General features: G+C 48.3%; 1 protein-coding gene across 3 annotated transcripts in view; it reads left to right on the forward strand.

The window, feature by feature from the left end:
* Nucleotides 1–3,307: 3,307 nt before the first annotated feature.
* TSC22D3 (TSC22 domain family member 3) overlaps nucleotides 3,308–26,330 on the forward strand; it is a 66,557-nt gene continuing 43,534 nt past the window's right edge. Inside the window, exons 1-2 of one of the 3 annotated variants that reach the window (XM_086386685.1) lie at nucleotides 3,308–3,470; nucleotides 4,134–4,559. In XM_086386685.1, the coding sequence (XP_086242811.1) occupies nucleotides 3,376–3,470; nucleotides 4,134–4,559 (521 nt within the window). In that variant the 5' untranslated portion in view covers nucleotides 3,308–3,375. Of the gene's footprint in view, nucleotides 3,471–3,576; nucleotides 3,850–4,133; nucleotides 4,560–26,330 lie in introns of those variants that run through there. The other 2 variants (XM_086386687.1, XM_086386686.1) reach the window with 2 other exon arrangements.

Below are 26,330 nucleotides of genomic sequence, written 5' to 3' on the forward strand. Positions count from 1 at the left end.
CAAGGCCATCTCATTACTGGAATCATAACCTACTTCATAGGATTGTTGTGAAGATTAAATAAGATAATATATGTAAAGTACCCAGCACATAGCATGACCTCAGTAAATGATACCTATTCCTTTTCTTAATAATTACTGAATATGTGGCAAACTTGTGAAGCAGGAGGATTTCCTTCCCATTTCACATGAGGTCCCCTGATACCTGGTCCCCAAATCTCTTCCTAGCCTTCACTCTCACTGTTCCATCTTTCACATCTATTCTCCAGTAACACTGACTTCTTTGTAATTCATACCCAGCCCCTGCACACATGTTGTTGTCATCTCCAGGCCTCTGTTTTCTCCTCTCTCCATGCAGAGTGCCTTTCCCTCCTTCCAGAGCTGACCCCTTCTCCACACTCCCACAGCAGTGCTCCCCCCCACACACCAGGCCTCCATTGTCATTCCCAGATTGTGCTGTTTTTGTCTGTTTATGTCTCTGTTTTGCCAACTAGACCATGAGTTCTTTGGGTAGTTGGGCTGTGTCTTACTTACCTCTGAATCCCCACTCACCCCATACTTGGCACAGGGCGAGCAGAGAGTGACTGTTGATGACTCCATCAGAGAAGGTATCCCTTTTTTCCCCCTTTCTATTCCACCCTGTCTGTAAATGGGTCCCCTTCTGCTCACTGGGTTTATATAAGAACGTTTTGCTACTTGGGAATCTCTCCATCCAACACAGCATATGTGAGCAGAGGGAGGCTTCACAGAGAGGAGCCAAGAAGGCCCCGACCAGTCAGCCTTTTCAGGAAGGTATGCTATATGTCAATACACGCTGGACTTGTGTGCAAATACACAACAGCTTTCTGAACTCTATCTCAGAACTATCTAGATTTTCTTCTAAGTTATATTTGCTCTTGATCAGCCTGGATATAGTATGCAAAGCTGTACTGAATTATTAACAATACTGCTTGCTAGCAAGGACTACAACAAGGGAAATGTCAAGGGGACAAACTCTGGAGTTTAATGGTGCCAAATGCCAAGAAGGAAATACTTCCGCCAGGGCCTTGTCCCAAGGTTATGCACAAAGATAAAAGAATTCAGGCAAGTGTAGAAGCAAAAGGCCCCTGCAGTTCTCAAAACACAAATTAAATAAACATTTATGAAGCTAATATATTTTGTTATAATGTTTAACATAAAATAATTATAAACAAGAGGGAAAATCATAAACACTGTAATTAAAAAACAATTCAGTCGGCTATAAGTCTACATAATGCATATGAAATTTCATATTCTACTACCTCCTCTGGCTTTTAACCAAGAACATTAAAAAAAAAAGACAATGAAGAAGAAAAAGGGAAATTAATGCATCTAAACGACTGGCTTTTTTGAGATAAACAGTCTTCAACAGTCTGTGAGAACACAGGGACCATACCCTCAGCTTTGCTGGCCCAGTCAGTGACCTTGCAACCCCTCTTTCCTGTCTTATCTTGGGATCCTGTCAGGAGGCAGGGACATAGATCGGTTTTGGCTTTCTGCGTCTTACAGCAGAGAGAGTACTGTCCTCCTTCCATTTCTGAAAATTGCCGGGCCCCTTGTAAGATCTATAGAGCCTTGGAAACAGGAGTTTGTTAGCTGTCCTTTGCTCCTCATCATGGGGGTGATACTTGTGGCACACAGAGGGAATGTTAAATCTATGAAAGCCCGATCTCCAGACTCAGATAAGTGGAGTGGCACTAGAAAGAGAGTGGCTGTGCCCTGACTGGTATCCAGATGTACAGCCTGGCCAACGAGCCCTCTTAGTGAGACGATCTGCCTCTTTTTACCTCGTGCTCTCAGGACGAGTGCAGTGTGAATCCCACTAGGGGGCACCTCTAGTGTCTCCGCCAAGATCTGACTCAGGCAAGAAATGTTCCGCTTTGTGAACACAAGATGGCAGTATGTACCGGTCTATCGCAAGGGCCACGGCCTTGTGAAAGCGAGCTGAAAGAAGGGTGGGGAAGTGCTGACTGCAATCCATTTGAGTTTTAAGTGAAAACTGAACACATCAGGAATATTTTGAATTTTTCTCAGAAACCAATAATTACTGAATTCTATGTATACAAACTATTCCAAGTCTCCAAGTCCCGAGACACTTCAGAACCCTACCACTTACATACACACGGCTGGGGTTAGACCTGCCTGCTTTCCACAAATCTGCCCGCTTTCCACAAATCTGCCTGCTTTCCACAAACGTGCCCTTTCACCTCAGCTCGGCTCCAGGGGCACTTTTCCCTCAGAGCCAAGAACCCCTCAGGCCAAGGTTTCAGGACACTCTGCAGCATCCATGAACAACCAATCACTACACTCCTCCAAAAGGTAAGGATAGAGATCACCTAAGGTGGTAGGTAGGACTTCCCTGGTGGCTCAGATGGTTAAGCGTCTGTCTACAATGTGGGAGACCCGGGTTCAATCCCTGGGTCGGGAAGATCCCCTGGAGAGGGAAATGGCAATCCACTCCAGTACTATTGCCTGGAAAATCCCATGGACAGAGGAGCCTGGTAGGCTACAATCCATGGGGTCGCAAAGAGTCAGACATGACTGAGCGACTTCATTTCACAAGGTGGTAGGTGGGGAGCAAAAAACTGCAAGTTTGGAAAAATTGGGGAAGCTAAGTGAAATGGGGAGGATGAGACAAAACTAAGGAGAATGAGGGGGTGTGTAAGTGAGGGGAGCATGGGGGGAATAAAATGAGGGAAAGGAAAGGAGAAGGAAAGAAACCGAGAGGAGTAAAAGAGGAATGGCAGAGAAAAATCCTAAATAAGGAAATCCAGGAAAGGCGGAAAAAAAAGTAATAAGAAAGGGGGCAAGAAAGAAAGGAAAGGGCCGAAAGGAGTAAAGAAAGAGAGAAAAAAAACGGAAAAATAAATGAGAGAAAGAGGGGCAAAGGAACAGAAAAATAAATATGAGAGAAAGAATAGAAGAAGAAGGGCAAAGAGAAGCAAGGTGTGGGGGTGGGGAGTGCAGACAGAGGGAGAACTACTAACGGACTGGCATTCCAGGAAGCTGGAGCAAAGACCATCTCAGATGGGGTTCAGGGAAGACATAGGAGAGAGCACTTGAGGGGAAAGGGGGAAAGGAATGAAGGGAGAAGAAACGGACAGAAACCGAAGAGCGGTTGAGCGTACGTCTGAGTTTTGTTACATGCGCGTGTCGGTTAGCCCGAGGCGCGCACAGCGCCCTCGGACACCCAGCAGGGGCCACGCGCTCTCTGCACCTCACCCCACCCCCACCCCGCTTCTCGAAGGCGGCGTCTCTCCTGTAGGGGGACCCGTCCGCGGTGGGACCAGGCACATTGGTCCGCCCGTTGAGCTCGAGACCGGGGGTGGCGCGGCGGCTCTCAGGGATTCCTGGCCCAAGATGCGCCAGAAGCAGCAAGACAGCCCGAGCCAAAGCGCGGCGGGGCTCACGGAAGGAGGCCGAGCGGGGCCGGGCTCCCAGGAGGACGGCAGAAGGTGCGGGCGGCCCTGCGGGTGCTGGGGCAAGATGGGGGCGGAAGCCCGGTGGGAGCGGAGCGGGGGAGGGGGCACAGTACCGTGCCGCCGGCTCCCGGGCGCGCGCGGGCGAAGCGGCGGCGGCCCCGCGTGGTCGGCCGGCCCCCCGGCGGGTCATTTGCATGCTGTCACGGCCCCGCGCTGACTCCCGGGCGCGCGGCTCGCTCGCTCACTCACTCGCGCTCGGCTTCTGCCACCGCTCCGCCGGCGCAGCCCCGGAGAGCCTGAGAGCCGGCGAGTCCCCGAGCTGGCGAAGGAGGGAGGGAACCCGAGAGGGAGGGAGCGAGGGCGCGCCCCGGCTCTCTGTCGGCCCCGCCGCCCGCCCTTCCTGCTACCCCAGGTCCGCCCCAGGCCCCCGCTGTCACACTTGGGAAACTTGGGACGGCGCGGGGGCCGCGTGCGGCACCTCGGGGTGGGGGGTGGGGGCGGCCCTGGCCTGGAGAGGCGGAGGAGGAGGAGGGGGGCGGAGAGGAGGAGGAAGAGGAGGAAGTGAGCCCGAAGGATCCGCTCAGAGCTGTTTGTCCAGCTGTTTCTATTCGCACCCCGAGCGGCGCAGCCAAGAGGGGGCCGAGCCGACGGTGGCCGGCTTTTGACGCTCAATTCCAACTCTTCTTCTCCTCTCAGCTTGTCTGTCCCAGACACCCTGGAGTCTCCTCCGGCCGGCCCGGCGGGCGCGCACCTGCCAGCTGCCCCTGACCTCGCGGGCCAGGCGGCCCCCGAGCCGGAGAACATGGCCCAGCCCAAGTCCGACTGCCGCTCACCTGTCGGCCTCGACTGCTGCAACTGCTGCCTGGACCTGGCCCACCGGAGCGGGCTCCAGCGCGACAATGGCGGGGACAACAACAACTCGGGCAGCCCCACCGTGAGCAACTTTCGGCAGCTGCAGGAGAAGCTGGTCTTCGAGAACCTCAACACCGACAAGCTCAATAGCATAATGCGGCAGGATTCGCTAGAGCCCGTACTGCGGGACCCCTGCTACCTGATCAACGAGGGCATCTGCAACCGCAACATCGACCAGACCATGCTTTCCATTCTGCTCTTCTTCCACAGGTGGGTGGCGGGGCACGCGCGGGTGGGCACCTGGTCTCGGCTGCCTCGCACCTGCCTGGGCTGAATGCGCCCCCTCTGGAAGGCTGAGAGGGGCACTGGAGGTTTGGGCGCCCGGGACCGCCACAACGCGACCCAGGAGGCTACCTGGATTCCTGTGTGGCTGAGGGGAGGCCTGGCAGGTGGGAGCCCTGTTTGGAAAGGTGCCTGCGGAGGCTTTGCTGGGGAAATGCTGGAGCACATAAGATGGACAGAGCGACAGAGCGGTAGATGTTTTGGGGATAGCCGGCGGCACTTTCTACCCAAATGCCTACATTTCTATGGCCACTTTGGAGAGTCTGCCATGGGATGCTCTTGGGACCTGAGTTCCACGCTTATCAAAAGTCCATTTCCAAACAGGCAAACTTGGGCAGAAATTGCAAGGGCTTTTAAATTACTGAGTGGCCCTGACTGAGAATAGGGGCAAGCAAATTGTCCCGACAGATTCAGCTGCTACTGGTGTGGGGGAGGATGGGGAATAAGAAAAATTAGAGACCTGTGAGAATTTCTTGAAACTCTGGATAGAGGGACCCCTCCCCATCCATGATCCACCATGGATCATAGCCTTCCATTTCCAGTGACAGCTAAAAGCAGCCCCAAAGAGCATCCCAGGACAGGAGGGTGGATGAGTCTATGTCATGGCAAGCCTGTTGTTGGAGTGCAGGTCAGACTTTCTAGAAATCCTGCTGAAGGGCAAGAAAGGGAGAGTGGAGGAGAAAAACACAATGGGAAGACCAAAGGTGGCTGCAGTCTTCCAGTCTGAGGCACTCTGGTAAGAGCCGGTCTTGGGGAGACAACTGCAGCAATTTTGAGGCAGGAGAGGCAACTTTAGGAAACTCAGCTGTGGGTTTGGTGTTCTTAGAGCCACAGGACTGAGGCACTGGTGAGTGTGTGTGTGTGCACGCGCGTGGCGGGGGGGGGTGGGTGGGTTTTCTTCTTCTTCAAGGTCACAGGTTACCGTAAGAGAAAGAGAAACGCTCTGTGGGCGACCTGGGTTGTAGTACAAGTTATGTGTCTAGTTCCCTGTGTGACCCTGAGCAAGTTGCTTGACCTCTCTGGTCTCTAAGCTTCCTTCTAGTTCTGAGATTCCAAGTCATGGGCAGGTAATGTACTCAGACAAGGTAATAAGTAATTTTGGGCTTCCACAGAGTAATTGAGTAATTTGATGGTTTGTCGGTGAGACACAAATAGGAAATTTTAAAAGCCATCGAGCTAGGCAAGAACTACCTCACTTAGTGCTCAGCCCATGTTAACTTCCACAGTCCCAGAAGTTCCAGGAGGGGACAAGCAAGGCTGCCGACTTCATTAGCATTATTATAACATTATTTTCCACGCCATCACAGCCCTTTCTCATCTATTATTTCGCTTTAGGCATCAATTTATCTCATTGTCTCTAAGAAACCAGGCTGAGTTTCCAGGGAATCTTCATTTCTGGTGAAAGATTACTACAAGTGTATTCAGACCACAGCCACTGCAACCCTGCAGAGCGAAAGCCCTAACAGGTTCCTAATAGTCTACTGAGCTTAGGGCTGTAGGTAGTGGGGGATGGGTGGCAGCGACACCTGGAAAGACGGCTCATAGCACTTGCACTCTTTCAACTGGGAGAGAATCTGCTCCAAAATGGCCTGATGAAACAAAAGAGGGGACACTTCCTCAGCTCTGGGTCCTAGGTTGGAGGCCTGGGAGGGTCAGACCTAAGTGAGTGAGATGTGAGGCTGAAAGTCTGAAATCAAAGTATTCACTTGTGCCACACCTTGGGAGGCTTTCTGGTGGTCTGGATTTCTTGAAAACAGCAAGACCTCCTTTGCCACCTACTCTGTTGACACCTCTTGGTTCTTGGCAAAGCCTGGAAATGCTACCAGGTTGGGTTGGGGGCTGAGGGCTTTGGTGGAGGGAACAGGGCATATCATTGGGAAGTTGTCTCTGAGCACCCTGGCTCCCCTCCTGGGAACAGAGCAACTCAAGCCCCCAGGCTGGGGAGTGACAGGGTCCTGTGGTAACCACTTTAACAGTTCCAGAAAGACAAACCATTCTGTCATTTGCCTTCACAACTGGGACCTTAGAGACTGGAGATTCTGAATTTGGTTGAAAGTTTGCCTATAATGACATGCTCATTGGCAAAATAGGAGGCCATTATTGCTGGTCATGGGGTTTCTCCAAAATCTAGGCTGGACAGTCTTCTGAGTGAAAATTTCCTCTTCCTACTTCATTTATTCCCTGGTTTTCTAGCTTCATACCACAGCCATCATTGTTATTTCTATTCCATTTAATTATTTGATACTTCAGATTCCTGCCTGAGTGTCTTTTTCCTCTAACTTGTCTCCTTCATGGCCATCTCTTCTGGAGAAGCGACTCTTTCTGCCTTTCCTCCTACAGCCCACTCCCCCACTGCAAGGGCTCCTATATTCTTGGGAGGAAGCGTGGGGCAGATTCTTGATTTCTGTCTGGTTTCTGCTTTGACCTGTCCCTGACTCTCAGCTTAGCTCTTGGTTTCCTTGGAACACAAGAGTGTAAGTAATTTGAGGGTAAGGTGTGTTTTCCACTTACTTGGGTTTCCCTTGGCTTCTAATTATACTGCCAGTACTCAATAAAGGTTCTTTTTTGGCTAGATGACTTCTTAATTGTTGGTGTGGTCCTATGTAAAGATTTTACAACTTTAATTGACTCTTGGAAAATTATTATAAGGGTTTAAATATGATTTTTTTTCTGGTATGAACCACATGCAGTAATTCTGATAGCCTGGTAGAAGCCCTGATGAACAGTGTTGTGTATATATGTATGAATCAGTGGTAATGGGCATGTAGCTCATTGGTGTGTAAATAGTCCCTCTAAACTACTTGTGGGGGGAGAAGTGCTTCATACACCAGCCTTTCAATCTTGTGTTAGGTAACTAATAACTATAATAGATTAATAGCTAAATATTTACTGAGTGTTTACAGTGTGTGCTAAGCATTATATCTGCATAGCCTCATTTAATTTTACACCAACCCAATGAAATGGGTACTGTTATCACCATTCTTCATTTTTTTTTAAATTTTACTTTATTTTTTAACTTTACAATATGGTATTGGTTTTGCCATATATCAACATGAATCCGCCACAGGTATACATGTGTTCCCCATCCTGAACCCTCCTCCCTCCTCCCTGTGGTACATTCTTCATTTTTTAATGAAGGAAATTAAGGCTGGAGAAAATTAAATAACTTTCTCGATGCCTTACAATGAAGAGCAGAGCCAAGACTCCACCTAAGATCAGTAGGACACTAAAGAATTGCCGATGAAGGAAGAATTGTTAAGCAGAGGCAAATATTAGCCCATAAACTAATCAAATGGTTAAAATGTCCTAATTAGGTCAGGTGACCAACCATCCCAGGACTTTCCACCAACACAGGACTTTCAGTGCTCAAACAGGGACAGTCCCAGGGAAACTGGGATGATTGGTCAATCTATTATACTGTATTATTTGTTGAAAATGCTTCTAAAACTGGAAAACCTAAGTGGCAGATAGAATATGCTGGGCAAAGAGCTAATTTTTTTTTTCAATTAAAATGCAGCCTATTAAAAAATTTGCCAAGTTGAAATTTGAGGGGCCTTAATTCTCTGATCTGGGCTTCTGTGGTGGCTCATTGGTAAAGAATTCACCTGCCAATGCAGGAGACATGGGTTCATTTCCTGGGTCAGGAAGATCCCCTGGAGAAGGAAGTGGCAACCCAGTCCAGTATTCTTGCCTGGAGAATCCCGTGGACAGAGGAGCCTGGCAGGCTACAGTCCATGAGGTCACAAAAGAGTTGGACACAACTTAGTGACTAAACAACAACAAATTCTCTGATCAGTAAAGTATAGCAAGCTGAAAGGGGAGCTTTTGCCATATTCTGTTGTTGTCATTGTTGTAATCTCAAATTTATTTCTAAGATTTTATCCAGAACTACTTAATCAGCTCTATTCTTCAGCTCCCCAGCACCCCAGCCAGTGTGATTTGAGCTACTTTGAATCTGAGTTCTCCTGCAGCTCTGAGAGCCCTTGGACTCTACCTTTAAGCTTCTGCGCCAGCAACAACTGGTCCCCACTTAGATGCTCAGAAAATAATAGCAAGATTTCTAGTTGTTTTACGTGTGTTAATTCCTTTAACCTTCCCTACTGATGTGATATATAGTAGTAAAGGGAAAGATGTGGATTCAGAAATCAAGCTTCCAAGAAAAATTTGCATAAAAATTTTTTGTGCTTCTCTGAGTCTTCAAAGTAATGATTTCATAAATGTATATTCCTGAACCTGATTTCTGAGGAAAACATTCAGAAAATGAAGATCATGGCATCTGGTCCCATCACTTCATGGGAAATAGACGGGGAAACAGTGGAAACAGCGTCAGACTTTATTTTTTTGGGCTCCAAAATCACTGCAGATGGTGACTGCAGCCATGAAATTAAAAGATGCTTACTCCTTGGAAGGAAAGTTATGACCAACCTAGATAGCATATTTAAAAGCAGAGACATTACTTTGCCAACAAAGGTTCGTCTAGTCAAGGCTATGGTTTTTCCTGTGGTCATGTATGGATGTGAGAGTTGGACTGTGAAGAAGGCTGAGCACCAAAGAATTGATGCTTTTGAACTGTGGTGTTGGAGAAGACTCTTGAGAGTCCCTTGGACTGCGAGGAGATCCAATCAGTCCATTCTGAAGGAGATCAGCCCTGGGATTTCTTTGGAAGGAATGATGCTAAAGCTGAAGCTCCAGTACTTTGGCCACCTCATGCCAAGAGTTGACTCACTGGAAAAGACTCTGATGCTGGGAGGGATTGGGGGCAGGAGGAAAAGGGGATGACAGAGGATGAGATGGCTGGATGGCATCACTGACTCGATGGACGTGAGTCTGAGTGAACTCCGGGAGTTGGTGATGGACAGGGAGGCCTGGCATGCTGTGATTCATGGGGTCGCAGAGTCGGACACGACTGAGCGACTGAACTGAACTGAGAGGATCTGGGGGGCAAAACTCTCCCACCTGCCTGCTGTAGAGCTTAATTTTATACTCTAAGATCAGTTTTCTGTCCTTGCCATCCAAAGTTCCTATTCCATAGTGCAGCAGTACTTGGGCCACACCACAAGAAATTCTGATTTAGAGGTTGCAACCGTTTCTCAACTAATTTTGCCGTTTGATTTTGAGGATGGTGGACTTTGCTGGGAAAAGGTTTTGAGTTTCTGTGCTTAAGTCTGTTATTCTTTGCCTTTGTGAGTTTTGCTTTTGATATCAAACTCTGAAAGTCCTTTCCTAGCCCAGGGTAATTTAAAATAACTTTTTCCTTAGTGCCTAGTGGTCTGACAAAGAATAGGCACCTTGAATTAGGACACATTGTCTGTTGAAAACACAAATGCATTTGCAGACGTAACATTCATGGTTTGTATACCTCATGAGAGCCCTGATGTGTTAGAAATTGTCTTTTTGCTGAGACACAGATGTGAATTCCATGTGCTCAGAGGCTTTGGGTGGTGAGTGACCCTGCTGCTCTACTAGCAACTACTATATATACTACATATGAGTGTATGTTATATATGTATATAAAGAATATGTATATATTAGGTATATCCGTATATACCAATAACATATTTATAACGTAAAATTTGTCATTTTAACCATTTTAAAGTGTGCAAGTCAGTGGTATTAAGTATATTCACAACGGTGCAGTCAGCAATATTACCCATTCCAGAACTTTGGCACCATCCCAAATAGAAACTCTGTACCTATTTAGTACCTTCCCTGATGGCTTAGGTGATAAAGAATCTGCCTGTAATGCAGGAGACCCAGGTTTGATCCCTGGGTCCAGAAGATCCCCTGGAGAAGGAAATGGCTACCCACTCCAGTATTCTTGCCTGGAGAATTCCACGGACAGAGGAGCCTGGTGGGCTATAGCCCATGAGTTAGCAAAGAGTCAGACATGACTGAATGACTAACTCTTCATTTTCATTAAGCAGTAACTCCCTGTTCTCCTCTCCCTCCAGTCCTTGGTAACTTCCGTTCTTCTATCTCAGGAATTTGCCTATTTGAGGTATTTTGTATGAGTAGAATTATACAAAATGTGGCCTTTTGTATAGTTTCATTCACTTGAGGCAATGTTTTCAAGGTCTATCCATTTATCAGCACTTACTTCCTGTTTATGAGTGAATGACATTCCTTTGATGGATACACCACATTTTGTGTCATCCATTTCATCTGTTCACAAACTTCGGTTCTTTCCACCTGCTTGATCTGGTGAAGTATGCTGCTTTGGACATTGGTGTCCAGGTATCTTTTTGAGCTCCTTTCAATTCTTTCAGGTCTCTACCTAGGAGTGGAGTTGCCCAGAACCTACTTTTCAACCCAGTTTTGTAGTCCTTTTCTGATAGTCAATTCATTCAAGTGTAGTAATGCCCATGAAAAGAGCAAATGTCTATTTCTTTGGGGAGAAGGCCTCCCTCCCTGAGTCAGCTGCTAGTGCTAGTGATTACAATGAAAGAAAGCCAAGAAGTTTAACCAAATGATAGAAGTTTTATGAGGGAAATGATGTGCTTTCAGGATGCTCATAAATTAGGGACTGGAAAAAGTTTGAGTGTGTCTCTCTCATGAATGGGCAGGGTCTACCCAGGTTTGCTACCCAAGATTTCCTTTTTAAAAGAGTAACATGTAAATGTTTTACTCACCATTGACCACCTTATGTGGATTTGTTTATCAGAACTTCCTTTCGGGGTGACAGCTCATTGGGAATAGTGTTCTATGGGAATGGAACCTATGAAAGCCAAGTTTGGAGAAGAGAAGTAGAGAGATGGGGCCAGAGTCCTTGAAAGGCCTGCTGCAATGTGGGGCTCTGGGCAGCACGGAGCTCGAGAGGTCTGGATGGAAGATTCGTGCTCTTCAAGAAAAGTGACAAGAACAGAACACAAATTCCACCTCCTCCTCCTCCTCAGTCTTGCCAGGAATGGGCCCATGTGAGCCCACACCTCAGAAAATAACTCTTTCCAGGGTGACCTTATTTTCCCTCCTCGCCTGAAGAGAAGGTTAACAATCCTGCTTATATTTGCACTTCCAGATAAACTAACAAGCTCTCAATTCCAGGTAGAGCTTTGGCTCCTTTCCATAACAGGTCATGAAGGCCAGGAAGTCTGGGTAAATGGAGATGGATGTGTCTGGCCAAGGCTGCCAGGGTCTCTGGGTCCCCTGAGTGGTGGAGCCCAGCAGAGCACTTGCCTGTGCCTTGTGGGCTGGTTGAGAGGAATAAGGTCAGCCACGTCTTTAGCTTGGTGGTAGCCATTGCGTCGTGTTTGCGCATCACGATTATGCTCTTACCTGAACTTTCTCCTCTTATGTAAGGGATCCCTCAATATGACCACAGAGCCATAATCTGCCATGACTGGCTGGGTTTACATAACAAATTGGTTGGTGTCATGCAGTAGTCTCACTAGCCCTGGGGAAGCCAATGTGCTGAGTGGGCCTGAAGCTTGGGCCCATTTGGTGGGGCACTCAGTGTGCTCAGTGCACTCAAGGGAGAGCATTCCTTGACCACAAGGGTCAAAAAAGACGAAATTTCTCTTTTAGATGAAGAAGGCAATAATGGCCCAGGACATGTTGTGCTGTCCCATTGCCTGCAATAATGGGACAAGGGTTAGGGCTTCGCTTGGGGCCATGGGTTTAGCAGAGCAGGACCCTGTGGACTAATGGGATCTCTGTGAAGGCTGAAGGCTAGATCTCAGCCTCAAAGCAGGTTTGATGAGGAGTCAGCATGGGGAAATGGCTTATGGAAGCCACCATGTACCCATGCCAAAATCCATTTTAGCTAAGGAGTCAGAGTGGGGATAAGATGGGAGGAGTCTAGAAAATAAGCTTTTTCAAATGCTAATCTGGGCAGGAGGGAGTCTTTTCATGGGGCAAAGCTAATTCACTTGTACCTTCTACCTGGAAATCTCTGCCCCAAAGTGGCTGTTGCCCTATGGGAAACAGTTTGTGAGGTGTGAGATCCCAGCCAGCTTGGAGACTGACTGGGAGGCTTCCCATTGTGCAGCACTAGCCCGAGGGGAAACCAGAGCCCTAAGCTGCTTGGTCAGTGATGCCCCAGGCATGCGATCAGCCTTCCTCCCCTGGGAACCACTTTCCTCAAATAGGCCCAGCCTGAAATCAGGCCCCTGCCTGTGGACAAAGCCCCACAGGGACCTTCCCCATCCTTCCTAGAAGGAAGAATTTACTCACGAAACAGCCTTGGTTATTCAGCCTACTTCCTCTTGTCTTCTCTTCAGGGGAGATGGAGAGCAGCTGCTCACAACGCAGGGTCTGGCCGGGATTCCCACTCAGCTTTGTAGGCCAGCGATTGGCTATAGCTATCCCTGAGGAAGAAGGGGGTGAGAAGTGAGAGGAAGGGAAGTGGTTCCAGCAGCTCCTTCCTGGCTTACCCCCCCTCCCCCCACACACAAACACACACCTCCCTTTTAGCCTCACTCCCAGGCTAGGCTGGGCCTGGGCCAGCCTGAGGTCCCTGACTCATATCTCTCGTAGTCCCTTATGTAACAGAGCCAGGTTACTGAGGCATCAAGCTTCTGCTTGCTCAGTGGCAGGCTTCCCTGGGGCCAGGCATTCAGAAGCCTGCTGGGGGTCTAAGTAGAGCTTACTACACTTCCAAAGGAAAAGCCTCCCCTGCCTAGTGTCAGGCCAAGAGTCTGCTCAGAGGCAAGTGCCAGGTGGTGAAGGTGATTCCCCCCTGAGGCCCCCACGCTCTGCAGCACATGTAAGCAGGCAGGTGAGCTGCTATGGACTTAAGCGTGGTTTGGGGTGTTCTTGAGGGTTGGCATCTCCTGCTGTCACCTGATGGTACAGTGCTGAAGTCAGCCTGGTGCATTGGAGGTGGGGGATGCAGAACAGGTGTCACAAGTTCTTCTTCCTTTTGTATCTGCTTGTTGGGTCAGGTACTGTTCTGGGGACTTTAGGGAGATGGGTTTAGTGGAAGCTGAGAGGCCCAATCCATTCTTTACAAAGTCTCAAAGTCCCCAGGCTGGCCTGAATTCACAGTGATACCTAGTTCACTTCCTGCTGCTAAGTCGCTTCAGCCGTGTCCGACTCTGTGCGACCCCATAGACGGCAGCCCACCAGGCTCCCCCGTCCCTGGGATTCTCCAGGCAAGAACACTGGAGTGGGTTGCCATTTCCTTCTCTAATGCATGAAAGTGAAAAGTGAAAGTGAAGTCGCTCAGTCGTGTCCGACTCTTCACGACCCCATGGACTGCAGCCTACCAGGCTGCTCCATCCATGGGATTTGCCAGGCAAGAGTACTGGAGTGGGGTGCCATTGCCTTCTCTGAGTTCACTTCCTAGCCTTTTCAGAAAATGGCATTACTGGTTTGGTGCAACTGAGCCCCCAGTGAAATGGGACTTGCTAAATTCTATGACATATTTCTCTAATAAACTCACACAAATATCTACAACACAGAATAGCCCCATCAATCTAATAGTCCACTGGCTCAAAGTTTCTGTCTAAACCAATAGGTCCTCTTCTCTTTCCTTGTCTCCACCCAGCCTGTCACACTGTGTTGTCAGTGGGTAAATGGCTCACAGGCTGAGTGTAGTGGGGGACTCTGCCCTCCTGTCCAAGGAAAGGAGGAAGAAACAGCGAGGTAAAGTCAAAAGGTAGCACGGGAATTACTGACAGGTGTGATTTGTATGCAAATCTCAGACAAGCCCAGGACCACCATCTCAGGGCTCAGGAGAGCTGGGCTCCCCAAGTTCCCTGAATCCAATGACAGTTAGGGGCGAGAACTGAGGCAGAGGTGCAGGAGTCCCCTTTCTTGAGGCTCCTCCCAGGCCTCCAGCCCCTCACTTCTCTCTATCCCTCACCCTTTCAGTTCATAGTAAGTTGCAGTAAAAAAAAAAAAAAGAAAGAAAAAGGAATAAGATAAACCTGGCCCAGTCCTAATGCACTAAACTCTGCTTCCCCAGGTGCACAGGAAAATGAACCACGGCAGTGCCTCATTAGACCTTGTACTGAGCGGCCAAGTACTTCAGTTAATCAATCCATCATTTATCGACCACGGGTCTGCTATTTACCCAGCACCTACTGCAGATTTATTGAATGCCTGCCCCGTTAGGCACGGTAGAGGGGTAGAGGAGGGAGGCGGCAGGACCAAAGTGGTTGCAGCGGAGCCACCAGCCACTGCAGGCTAAGCTGGGGCTTCTGCTTCTTGAGGGAAAGGCCTCAAGCTTACTGTTTCTGCATCTGCAAGCCCAAAACTTAGGCAGCGCCAAAGCAAACTAGGAAGGGAGAGTCTCTTTATGGCAGCAGCTTCCAGCAGGGCCTTAAAGAATGGCCCATGGGAAGAGCTGTGAGGCTGTCTGGTTGGGAGGGGAGAGGGGCACCTTGCCTGTCCAGCAAGGGTCATGGGTCAGAAGGAGCTGGCTGGGATGGGGACAGCAAGGAACACTTTCCACGTATGAGAGGCCTGCTCTGGCTCTCCTCTTGTGGCCCCTCTCTGAGTCGGAGCAAGCATCCCTTCAGGGGCCTAGCTAGTCTTGGGTAGGTGGAGGCCTTCAGGGCCCAAGAGCAGAAAGGCACCCCTCAAGGATGCTTGCAGAAAGCCAGTCAGAACCAAGAAGGCTAAGCGTGGGAGTGCAGTTGACAGTGGGTGCCGGAGGAGTCTGGGGGTATGGCTTCACATCTGTGGATCTCTGGCCTCGGTCTCCACCAGGCCTCTTCTGAGGGGGATAACAGAACCAGGATCATTTCAAGGCGCTGTCCTGAGAATACATATGTAGTGTAGTAGTGTTAGTTGCTCAGTTGTGCCTGACTCTTTGTGACTGCATGGATTTAGCCCACTAAGCTCCCCTGTCCATGGGATTCTCCAGGCAAGAATACTGGAGTGGGTTGTCATTCCCCTCTCCAGGGGATCTTCCCAACTCAGGGATTGAACCCAGGTCTCCTGCATTTCTGGCAGATTCTTAACTAGCTAAGCCATCAGGGAAGCCCAAGAATACACACACACACACACACACACACACACACACACACACACACATTGCTCACCCAAATCTCTCTGGAAAAAAAAGTTCCTGATGGCCCCACAGGGTGTCATTTTAGCTTATTTGTATCAATACCTTGGTCAAACCCTTCCTTCCCAGATGCCATATAAATGAAGGTCCTGGGGTTGGGCTGAGGAAGGAGGGAAGTCTCAAGCTGACAGGAAAGGAAAGGGAGCTGGAGTAGCAAAAAGGAAGCAGCCTTGGGTCATCTGGGGAAGCAGATTGCTGCTTATGGTCAGCACCTTGCTTTCTGGGGCCCTCGCACCGAGCTAATGTCCTGGGCATGCATGCCCACACCCTTTCCTATCAGTGCTCTGGGAAATTCACATTTAGGTTCATGAGCAGATTCAGTCAACAACAAATATTTCTCTCATGCCTTCCACGTGTCAGGCTAACTGTTCAGTTCAGTTCAGTTGCTCAGTCGACTCCAACTCTTTGTGACCCCATGAATCGCAGCACGCCAGGCCTCCCTGTCCATTACCAACTCCCGGAGTTTACTCAGACTCATGTCCATCGAGTCGGTGATGCCATCTAGCCATCTCATCCTCTGTCGTCCCCTTCTCCTCCTGCCCCCAATCCCTCCCAGCATCAGGGTCTTTTCCAATGAGTCAGCTCTTCGCATGAGGTGGCCAAAGTATTGGAGTTTCAGCTTTAGCATGAGTCCTTCCAATGAACACCCAGGACTGATGTCCTTTAAAATGGACTGGTTGGATCTCCTTGCAGTCCAAGGGACTCCCAAGAGTCTTCTCCAACACCACAGTTCAAAAGCATCAATTCTTTGGCACTCAGCTTTCTTCACAGTCCAACTCTCAGATCTATACATGACCACTGTTAGGCACTGGGAATAGAGTGGGGAACTCACAAAAAGCATGGCCACAGCCATCATGGAATAATAAAGAGATGAACATTAACCAAAACAACCACACCAATGAATCTATACTTACAAAGAAGTGCCAAGAGGGAAAAGGAATAAGCTCCTCCCTGAGAGTGTAACAAAGTATCAGACAAGGCTTCCTGAGGAAGTGATATTGAGCTAAAGAAATGAATCTCTATGGCTGAAATTCTAATCATCAGACCCAAGCCTAAGGAGATATGTTTAGACAGAGGCTTTCTCAGAAACCCCTGAAGTCATGCCATAGCTACTCACACTCTTGGAAATATTTCTAGGCTATGAGTGGCCAGCAGGTCCAAAAGGGGAGGCCTGACAACATTCTGACAGGAGGAAGAGATGGGGGTTGAAGCCCACAGGGCAGCCAGTACTTAATGTCATCTTTCACTAAAAATAGTCCATGACGGTATGGAAATGCGTAAAGGCTGGCCCTGGGGACCAGTGATAAAACCTATGGTGGAGGAAAATTTGTTTTTGTAAATTATTTACTGTAAAGAAAAAAAGAACCACAGAGGGTCATCGGGCTTTTATTTTCCCTTTGCAGACCTCCTTTTATGTTGTGAATTCTTCTCATTGTACAGTGGCTGTGGGGCACAAAGCTTCAGGCTGCATTCGTTTCTGGGGCCCCAGGGTTAAATTTTCTGGGGTGCAAATGTCAGATAATTTGTCCAGGCTGAAAAACAGTCTGAATGCAGAAGGGAAGAGAAGCTTGCTTAGCCAGCTGGCTAACGCCTGGGACTTCAGGGAGCTGTGGGGCCAAACTAAAGGAGCCAAGATGATTGACTGAAGAGGAGCATAAGAATGGGCCAGACGGTGGTCAAAGAGAGGTTGATCTTCAAATATAAGAAAGTCACAACTCAGAGATGGTGACTAGCTGTTTCCAAACCACACTAGAAACAGAACGAGAGGAAATAGGCCTCTACTCTAGCATGAAGAACTGTGATTAGATAACAGAAAGAACTTCCTGACTACCAGCATGCAGAGAAGCTAGACAGAATTACCAAGGGATGTTACATAAAATACAAACATGGGGAAGGTGGTGACTAGTGATAAAAAACTGAATAAAAGTATGAGAGGGCTGGTAATAAGGATCATGGACAGAAGGGGTCAGACAGGTGGGGAAAGCAAAGGCATCAGATGCAGGCGCTTATAAGGAAAAGAAAAGTGCATGTGTGAGAGATGAATGTTTTTTTGAAAATACTTTCATAATAGAAACACATATGATATTTCCATTGGAAATGGAAGTGAAGTGAAGTGAAAGGCACTCAGTCATGTCTGACTCTTTGTGACCCCATGGACTATACAGTCCATAGAATTCTCCAGGCCAGAATACTGGAGTGAGTAGCCTTTCCCTTCTCCAGGGGATCTTCCCAACCTAGGAATCAAACCTAGGTCTCCCACAATTGCAGGCGGCTTTCTTACCAGCTGAGCCACAAGAGAAGCCCAAGAATACTGGAGTGGGTAGCCTATCCCTTCTCCAGGGGATCTTCCTGACCCAGGAATTGAACTGGGGTCTCCTGCATTGCAGGCGTATTCTTTACCAGCTCTTCTAGGACTGGAATCATGTGGGGGAACAGACTAAGGAGCTGTTAATTCCCCTCTGAATCTTTCAGCTTTCTTATCTCCTAGGCAGATTAGCTTCCGTGGGACATCCATCCTAATGGTTTAACAATTTTGGGGAGCATCTCAGTGTGGGAGGTCATTGAAATAAGACTTGCACACCCCAGGTGCTTGGGGAAGAGGAGGATTTCTTCTTCCACACACACGTGAAAATCAGACACGGGGAGAAAGTGGCAGCCAACAAGCCAGGCAGGATCCCCGTGGCAGGAAATTTACAATCTAGTAGTGGAGACAGACATCAAATAATAATTACACAAATAGCCATATCATTACAATTGATCATAATGAAGAAAAGGTGCAGGAAGCTGTGAGAACACTGGCTGAGTGGTGTTCTAATCCTTCCCATAGGATTAGAAAATTCACAAAAACAAAAGTTACCTTGTTAAAACCTTGGGCATTTTATCATTTGCGTCCTTGAGGGATTCTTGCCCCAAATCAGTAGGAAGGAAAGTTCAAATGAACCCAGTCACTGCTAATACCCTAAGGTGTGGATTTTGAAGTTACTCTGGCTCACTGGGGTCTCAGATAGGAGCAAACCCCCAAGGAAATTTTCTCATTGCCAAGATCAAGCAGCCATTATTTAGGCAGAGTGATTGTCTAAGGGCCCTAATGGCCTATCAGCTGAAAATCAAGATCAGAAAGACTTTGAAGAGCTCTTCACCTGCCAGATGAACAGAGCGAATGTCAGTGAAGAGAATAAAGAACTAATGCACTGAAAATTATACTCAAAACTAGCCCCCCGAAATGACCATGTCTCCAAAATGCTATGTCTTCAGCCACCTATTCAGATGTGGGTGACTTTGCTGGTATGTTCTAGTATTAACTGCAAGATATGTCCATAGCTTTTGTTTTTTTTTTTTTTAATTAATTTTATTTTATTTTTAAACCTTACATAATTGTATTAGTTTTGCCAAATATCAAAATGAATCCACCACAGGTATACATGTGTTCCCCATCCTGAATGTCCATAGCTTTTGAATGCTGGGGAGCCAAGATCCTAGAGAGTCAGGGCCCCATTCTGTTTTTCCCAGTTTTTCTCCCCATAGGGTGGGAGGTGCTGGCCTTTGTGGGGAGCTGGGGTGGGCTTATTCACCCTCAAAAGACCCTAGAGCAGCCACTGAGGAGTAGAGAAGGGCCTGACAGACTATGTGACGTTAGCAAGTGACTTCCCGACCTCAGTCTCCTCATTTAGAAAATGGCGGAAGTAAAAAAAGAAAAAGAAAATGGTGGAAGTGTGGTTGAGGGGTGGGGGTTAAGTGAGAGCACATTCCAGAAAGCACTCAGTGAAGAGAAGCCTACCTTATCATTAGGCAAATCATATGAAGAGCCAGAACAAAACCTTTTGGGACATGCTTTATCTCCCTCTTTCACCAGTCCCCTCACAGACCCCTCCCGTTGCTCTGTCAATTACACAACCTGTCCTGCCCAAAGCCAGCTAACACCTGCAGCCCAGTCTGGCAAGCTTTATCTCTGTCAAGGTTTGCTCTCTGAACCGTCTTCATTCACACTCAGGTGTAAGTGACTGACAAGGCTTCTAGTTTTACTTCTGTTTGCTAGGGACAAACTGCTGGGAGCTTTGACATTTTTACCAGAGATTGAAACCTGAAGAAGCATGAGGGTACCCTACTGGCACTGCTGGCAAATAGAGAAGGATTTCAGAGGGCAGTGAGACTGGGGACTGCCTCTTCAAGACCTTGAACTTCCATCTACCCAGTGTTGGGGGCTGGCACCTTCTGCCTTCACTTGCATCTTAGCCAGAGACAGAGGCTCAGAACTGGTAGGGTTTCTGCAGTCATTCAGTCTGACCCTCACCCTTTACAAATGAGGAAACTGAGGCCCAGAGATGGGTGGGTGCCTGTCACAAGCCAAATGGCCAATTAGTGACCAGCTGAAAAGAGAAACCATGTCTCCTGATTCTCTAACCCAATGGTCTTATGACTTCTCATCTCTAGATGGCTGTGCATATCCCATCCCAGTAGGTACACAGCATCTCCCTGCCAAGAGACCAGCTTTGGGTTTCCCTGATGCCCAAATGGTGGTTTTCTATTTGATTTTATTTAATGGAATTGACCATTGGTTTGGGTGTTATGGAGTCCCAGCCCTGGAATTCTGCTTCTGTTCAGACTGGGGCTTCACACCACAGCCACAGTCATGCAAGGGGGACAGAAAGGCTTGCTGTTCGGGTTGGAAAAGAAATAAGTTGCTGAAACATTGGTCTTTTTGAAAGTTCCAGCCACAGGGGCTGGCTGGCAGAGCCACTGTCTGGGCTCCCCTGGAGGATCCAGCCCTCCCCTTCAGTCTGAGAGTTAGTTTAGGAAGCTGGCCCGGCCTCAGCAGAAGATCTGGAGGGCAGCACTTGCCCCAGGAGCTCCAGCCTTCCCTCAGAGCCTGGGAGCCCCCGAAGGCACTCGGGGCCAGGAACTTCCTCCCGCCTCCACAATTGAGCCAGCCCAGGCTGGCCCCGAGGCTCCCTGAGCACTTTTTCTTCTGAGCCTGGGAAAGAGTTTCCAGTTGATCCCGCCCTAGCCCGGCAGCTATAGAGGGAGAGCTAGAGGGAGAGCTAGAGCATGAGAGGGAGGTACAGAGAGAGAGAGAAAGGAACCAACCCCAGCCAGGCAAGAGAGAGAGAGAAACCAACTCCAGTCAGGCAATCAAGATTTCCCTGGGCAACAGTGACAATGAAGGGGGAAAGGCTGGAGGAGCCTCAGCTCATGGAAGAGCCCCAGCTTGTAGAGGATCCTGAATTCATGGAGGAGGCACAGTTCCTGGAGGAGCTACAGCTTGAGGTTGTAGAAAGTGGGTCAGATTTGGATCCAGAAGATCTGGGTTCAAGTCCCGACTTTGCCACCAATCTGATGCTTGAGCTTGAGTAAGTAACTCCCTGCCCTTCTGTGGCCTGCTTTCCCTACTTACAAAATGAGAGAGGGGAGAGAGAAAATGGGTTTATTGACTCTCTTCCAATTCAGATATTCTGGAAGATCACACCTCTAGCATCTTGGTGTATAGATGGGATGTGTGGACACATGAATATGTCATTGATTCACATAAGCAAGAAAGGGAAAGGAGAAGATGGTAAATGTGTAAAAAGTCATAACTCCAAGAGAGGATCTAGGCTGAATAGAACATTAGGGTCCACTTTGAAAACTCAAGGATGATGGACTTGGAATGATTTAGTAACGAGAATCAAGGTGTTTGGGGGTGTGGTCAAGGTATAGTTGCTAATGAGTTCTCCGCCAAATGTCTCCCAGTGACCCCTTTAGCCCCAAAGCTCAGCTCCTCAACCCAGAATGAGTTTCTTGAGTTCTTCATGTGTGTCTTTGGATAAATTACCATTTGAACTAGCGGGATTTTCTGGTCTTGGATGTTTGCACCCCATCTAAAAGACTACCTAAGAAGAAGGACTAGACTGGTCCTTTGTCTTAGAAATCTGGTTTCTTGGTAAAGCCCCACTTTCACCAGAACCACCGCTGCATGACTCAATGCAGGGCCCTTTGAGAATTTGACTGCTGCTATAAATAGCTGCTCTCCCCCTCACTTATGCACAGATGAGCCACCAGAAACCAATCTGCTTGGTGAAAGTCAGTGTTTGGTACATTTCACTGCATTCTGATTCCTTTACAGTGGACCATCTCTCCCTGGATTATATGATGAGGGTCCATAGCCATAGTAGGTGACACTTCACTAACCAGAGAGTGCTCCTTGCCAGGAGAGGCTTGAGAGCTCAGGGCTCCCTCCATGGCAGATCTTCTCCAATGTCCTCTGCCAACTGTGTACCCACCAGCCTCTCTACTGAAGTGGGGAGGGTGAGTAGAAGAGAAGCCGGCCCCGCCTGTCAGGCACCTGCCTACCGCCCTAGTGCCCTCACCCTCAGAGTCACACACTCTGCTTCCTTTGCTGCTAGCTAGCCCTCCTTCTTCTTAGCTCAGTTTGTTCGACAATCATTTCTTGTCCCTCAGTTAATCAGTCATAGAGTCCGGTGGTTGCAGGGGGTCTTAGAATTCCCACAGGGAATAGTGCTGCACTATATAGAGCCCTAAGGTCCTCCTTGGTGCCTTGGGGTCTGAAGGGAAAGAACAGAGAAAGGGAGGAGAGAGTTGAGGGCAGAGGAAGAGAGGCCGGGGTGAAACTGAATTTGAAGGGAAGGAGAAGAAGAATGAGTTGAGAGGACACAAAGAAAGACAGGAGGCATTGTGCCACCACCCTCATCTCCAAATAGAGGTTACACCTCCAAACAAGCAAGGTCACAAATAAAAATCTGTGTGTGTCTTTTAAACTTGAAGGGGTTTGGGTCTTCACCTGGTTTAATTTTCTTCACCACAGTATTTTCAAGCTCGACTGACCTGAACTGGAAAGCATCTCCCAGTGGGTAGTGGAAGTTAGGGAGCTCTGGGAGCCTGGAGAGTGGAACGGGCAGATCTCCCTGCCTCAGCCTTGCCTCCCTCAGAGCAGTTTTGTTTCTGGGGACTTTGCATTCAGAGACCCTGACAGAGTCCAAGTTAGATGGGGTGGGGGCGGGGGATTGTGGAATGGGGAATGATTATCTGTTTAATAACAGCAAAAAGGACTCTAAGCCCCTAAAGGGCCTTAACTCTCCAGCAGAAACAGGAATCTTGTAAAGCATCCCCAGGGGGTGGACACACTGCTTCAGCCTGTAGGCATCTACCCACAAGCGGGTTCCCTTGTTGGTCAGCCCTGATTGTTAGATAGTCCTTGTGTTTAGCCCACATTGGCACAATCTTTCTGGCCTGCAGAACACTTTGGCCCCACTGCTCATGTTCTTGCTGCAGGCTTCCTTTGTCTCCTGACCACCCGGGGAGCCAGCTCAGAGAAAGGGGCGTTGCCAGCCTCCCAGGGAAGACGGTGTTCCCAGCTCGGGGCACCACGCACTCCACGCTTCTCAGCCAGAGGTGGCTGGGCCCCGTGTAAGCACTGGGCTGGACAGGCAGGCTACTGATGTGGGCTTGGGGGCACTCCAGCCAAAGCAGCCCCTGGGGCCAAGGCTGAGGAAGTCCGCTCCACAGAGGGCACTGTCCAAGTTAAGTGAGGTCTAGTGAGGAATTCTCAGCAGGGAAAATAGCTTGAGGGAAGGAGCACTTGACCAAGAATAAGGGCCCTGTGTTCTGCTGCAAACTGCAGCCTTGGCCAGGGTTGGCACCTGAAAGGAGGAAAACAGTAAGGGCCGGGGCCCTAGCCCTAGAGGAAGGCGTGACGGAAGCAGGCTCAGGATGGCATCCCGGCCATTCAGCCCTCTAAAGCCCTGCCGGCTTTACATTGCAGGAGGAAATAAAGCCATGCTTGTTGGCGGTGGGGACCTTCTGTGTGCATTATACAGAAAGCACTGTTCCCCCCAAGCACGGTAAACAGGCGCTGGTGGTATGCAAGACCATTTTAGGTGGTACGTGGACTTTTTCTATTTTTATAGCTATTTATTTATTCAACACGTATGGAGGGGGAGGAGTGCGTCTAACACATACACTATATGATTTCTAAAATATTCCTGAGCTGGAAGCAGTTTTAAAAAATGAATCTCCTGTAAGCTGTTTTAGAGAAAATGTTAAATAAATAAGGTTTCCCATGTGGCTTAGTGGCAAAGAATCCACCTGCCCATGCAGGACACTTGGGTTCCATCCCTGGGTCGAGAAGATCCCCTGGAGAAGTAAGTGGCAACCCACACCAGTATTCTTGCCTGGGAAGTCCCATGGACAGAGGAGCCTGGTGGGTTGCAGTCCATGGGGTTGCAAAAGAGTCGGTACACGGCTGAGCGACTGACTAAACAACAACAAATAAAGAACAATACTGGTGGTCCTCAAACATGGCCTAAATCTTGAAAGTGGTAGGCAAATCACTGGATTTGGGGAGATTAGGCCATGTTTGAGGACCACCAGTATTGTTCTTTATTTGTTGTTGTTTAGTCAGTCGCTCAGCCGTGTACCGACTCTTTTGCAACCCCATGGACTGCAACCCACCAGGCTCCTCTGTCCATGGGACTTCCCAGGCAAGAATACTGGTGTGGGTTGCCACTTACTTCTCCAGGGGATCTTCTCGACCCAGGGATGGAACCCAAGTGTCCTGCATGGGCAGGTGGATTCTTTGCCACTAAGCCACATGGGAAACCTTATTTATTTAACATTTTCTCTAAAACAGCTTACAGGAGATTCATTTTTTAAAACTGCTTCCAGCTCAGGAATATTTTAGAAATCATACAGTGTATGTGATCCTCTTATCCATATACCGGAGAAGGCAGTGACAACCCACTCCAGTACTCTTGTCTGGAAAATCCCATGGACCGAGGAGCCTGGTGGGCTGCCATCTATGGGGTCGCACAGAGTCGGACACGACTAAAGTGACTTAGCAGTTAGCAGTATCCATATACGGGCTTTCCTGGTGGCTCAGCTGGTAAAGAATCCACCTGCAATGCTGGAGACCTGGATTTGATCCCTGGGTTGGGAAGGCCCCCAGGAAAAGGGAACAACTACCCACTCCAGTATTCTGGCCTAGAAAATCTCATGGACTATCCATGGGGTTGCAAAGAGTTGGACACGACTGAGTGACTTTCACTTTTTAACTTATCCATGTACACCTAGCTTGAAGGCCCCCTCTGACAGCCCACTTCCAAGTGTAAGAACACTCTGCTATTTTTATATCTCTGGTGTCCTGCTCTGCCCTGTGACACTCAACACTCCAAATCAGCAGCAGGCCTTTCCTCTGGCTCCAGGGCACCGCCTCTACCACACTCTGGGACACAGTCACTGAGAAGTTGGTGGGGCTGTCCTCACCACCTTCCACTGATTTCTTCTCAGCATTGTTCACAGGCATATTCAGCTCCAACTTAAGGAGTATTTCCGGGAAGTAAGTCAAAGAGGTTCCAATCTTTCTCTGAATGCACAAAGCCCCAGTAGAAGGACAGGAAATATGTCACTGTGGCAATTTCACACGGACTGGCGCCGATTTCTGGACAGATTCAGGCAAGATTTGGTGGGAAATTTGTATAAAATCAAACTGTACAAGAGGGTTCCCATTTCTATGAAGAATTTGTGATGGGCCCCTTCCTCCTTCCATTGCTCTGAGATAGGGAACATGATTATTAGTTCTGCTTCCTCCTGGGGCTCACCTTGCGGATTGTGAGGTGAGCCCTAGAAGGAAATGGAAAGGTGATCAAGGTTTTGGGTCTGTTCTCCTACCTTCCGCCTGGACTGTACCACAGGAGCCTTGCATGTCTTTGCTATGTTGTCCTTGGAACTGTCTTTAGCCAAAGACTCAAGCCGAGACAGCTGAGCTTCCAACACCTTTAAGAAAGGAAATACTACACAACATCCTTTGGTGGTCCAGTCCAGTGTTTAACAACCTTTGCTCTCTGAGACTATTCCTCCCAAATTTTGTCCTCCTGCTTTCTGATCCACCTCTGTATGCTTAATGGTAGTTCTGATGCCCTTTGTCAGCTTTCTTTTCCAAATTAACAAAATCTATTATAAAAAATTTGAACCAGCTTGTATTTCTCTATCCCTTAGACAATCTCCAAATTCTCTATCAGAAACTTCATTATGTCCTCTGTAACAGCTTTAGCCGGTCACCCCCATCTCTATTCTTACCAGTGACACACATTTTGCAAGATGGCAGGTTTGGAAAAGAGCAAAATTAACTGAACCTCAGAGGACCTAATCACCTGTCCTAACTCCCTGAGCTAGCTGTCCCACAGGAGACTGGAGCAGTATAGGGTTTCATTAGTGGCCAATGGCCATGGAATAGAGAAGGAAGATGACCTCAGAGTTCCTACAGGCTCCTTCTCTATTTAGAGCATCCACGATCATGCTGGATGTTCCTTAATAATACTAAATTGTGTACTTCTAATTCATTGCAGCCTCTGTCTTTAGCCACATAGATCCATTCTTGTATCCGTCTCATTTTGGTTGTTCTTATATTCATTATCCACATTGGGGATTATCCATAGGAGTCACTGACTCCTAGGTTGCTAGCACACCCCCACCTGAGTGAGCTGCTCTCTGGGTACTCAGGCATGCAGAGTCACTTTGACACCAGTCCAAGTCAAACATAAATAAAAAAGAGTCTTGCAAAAAGAAATCATCCACTCACACACAGATTCCAGATACAATTACAGTTGAATTTCATGTAGCTGGGGTAACATGGGACCTGTGGCATGGATAATCCAAAATAAAAGTTATACCCCCCAGAAATCATGTATAGCTAGCTT

This window comes from Bos grunniens, chromosome X (genome assembly GCF_055505025.1).
Source record: "Bos grunniens cultivar Pamir isolate PY7600 chromosome X, Bosgru_T2T1.0, whole genome shotgun sequence".
In the NCBI taxonomy this organism is placed as follows: Eukaryota; Metazoa; Chordata; class Mammalia; order Artiodactyla; family Bovidae; genus Bos; species Bos grunniens.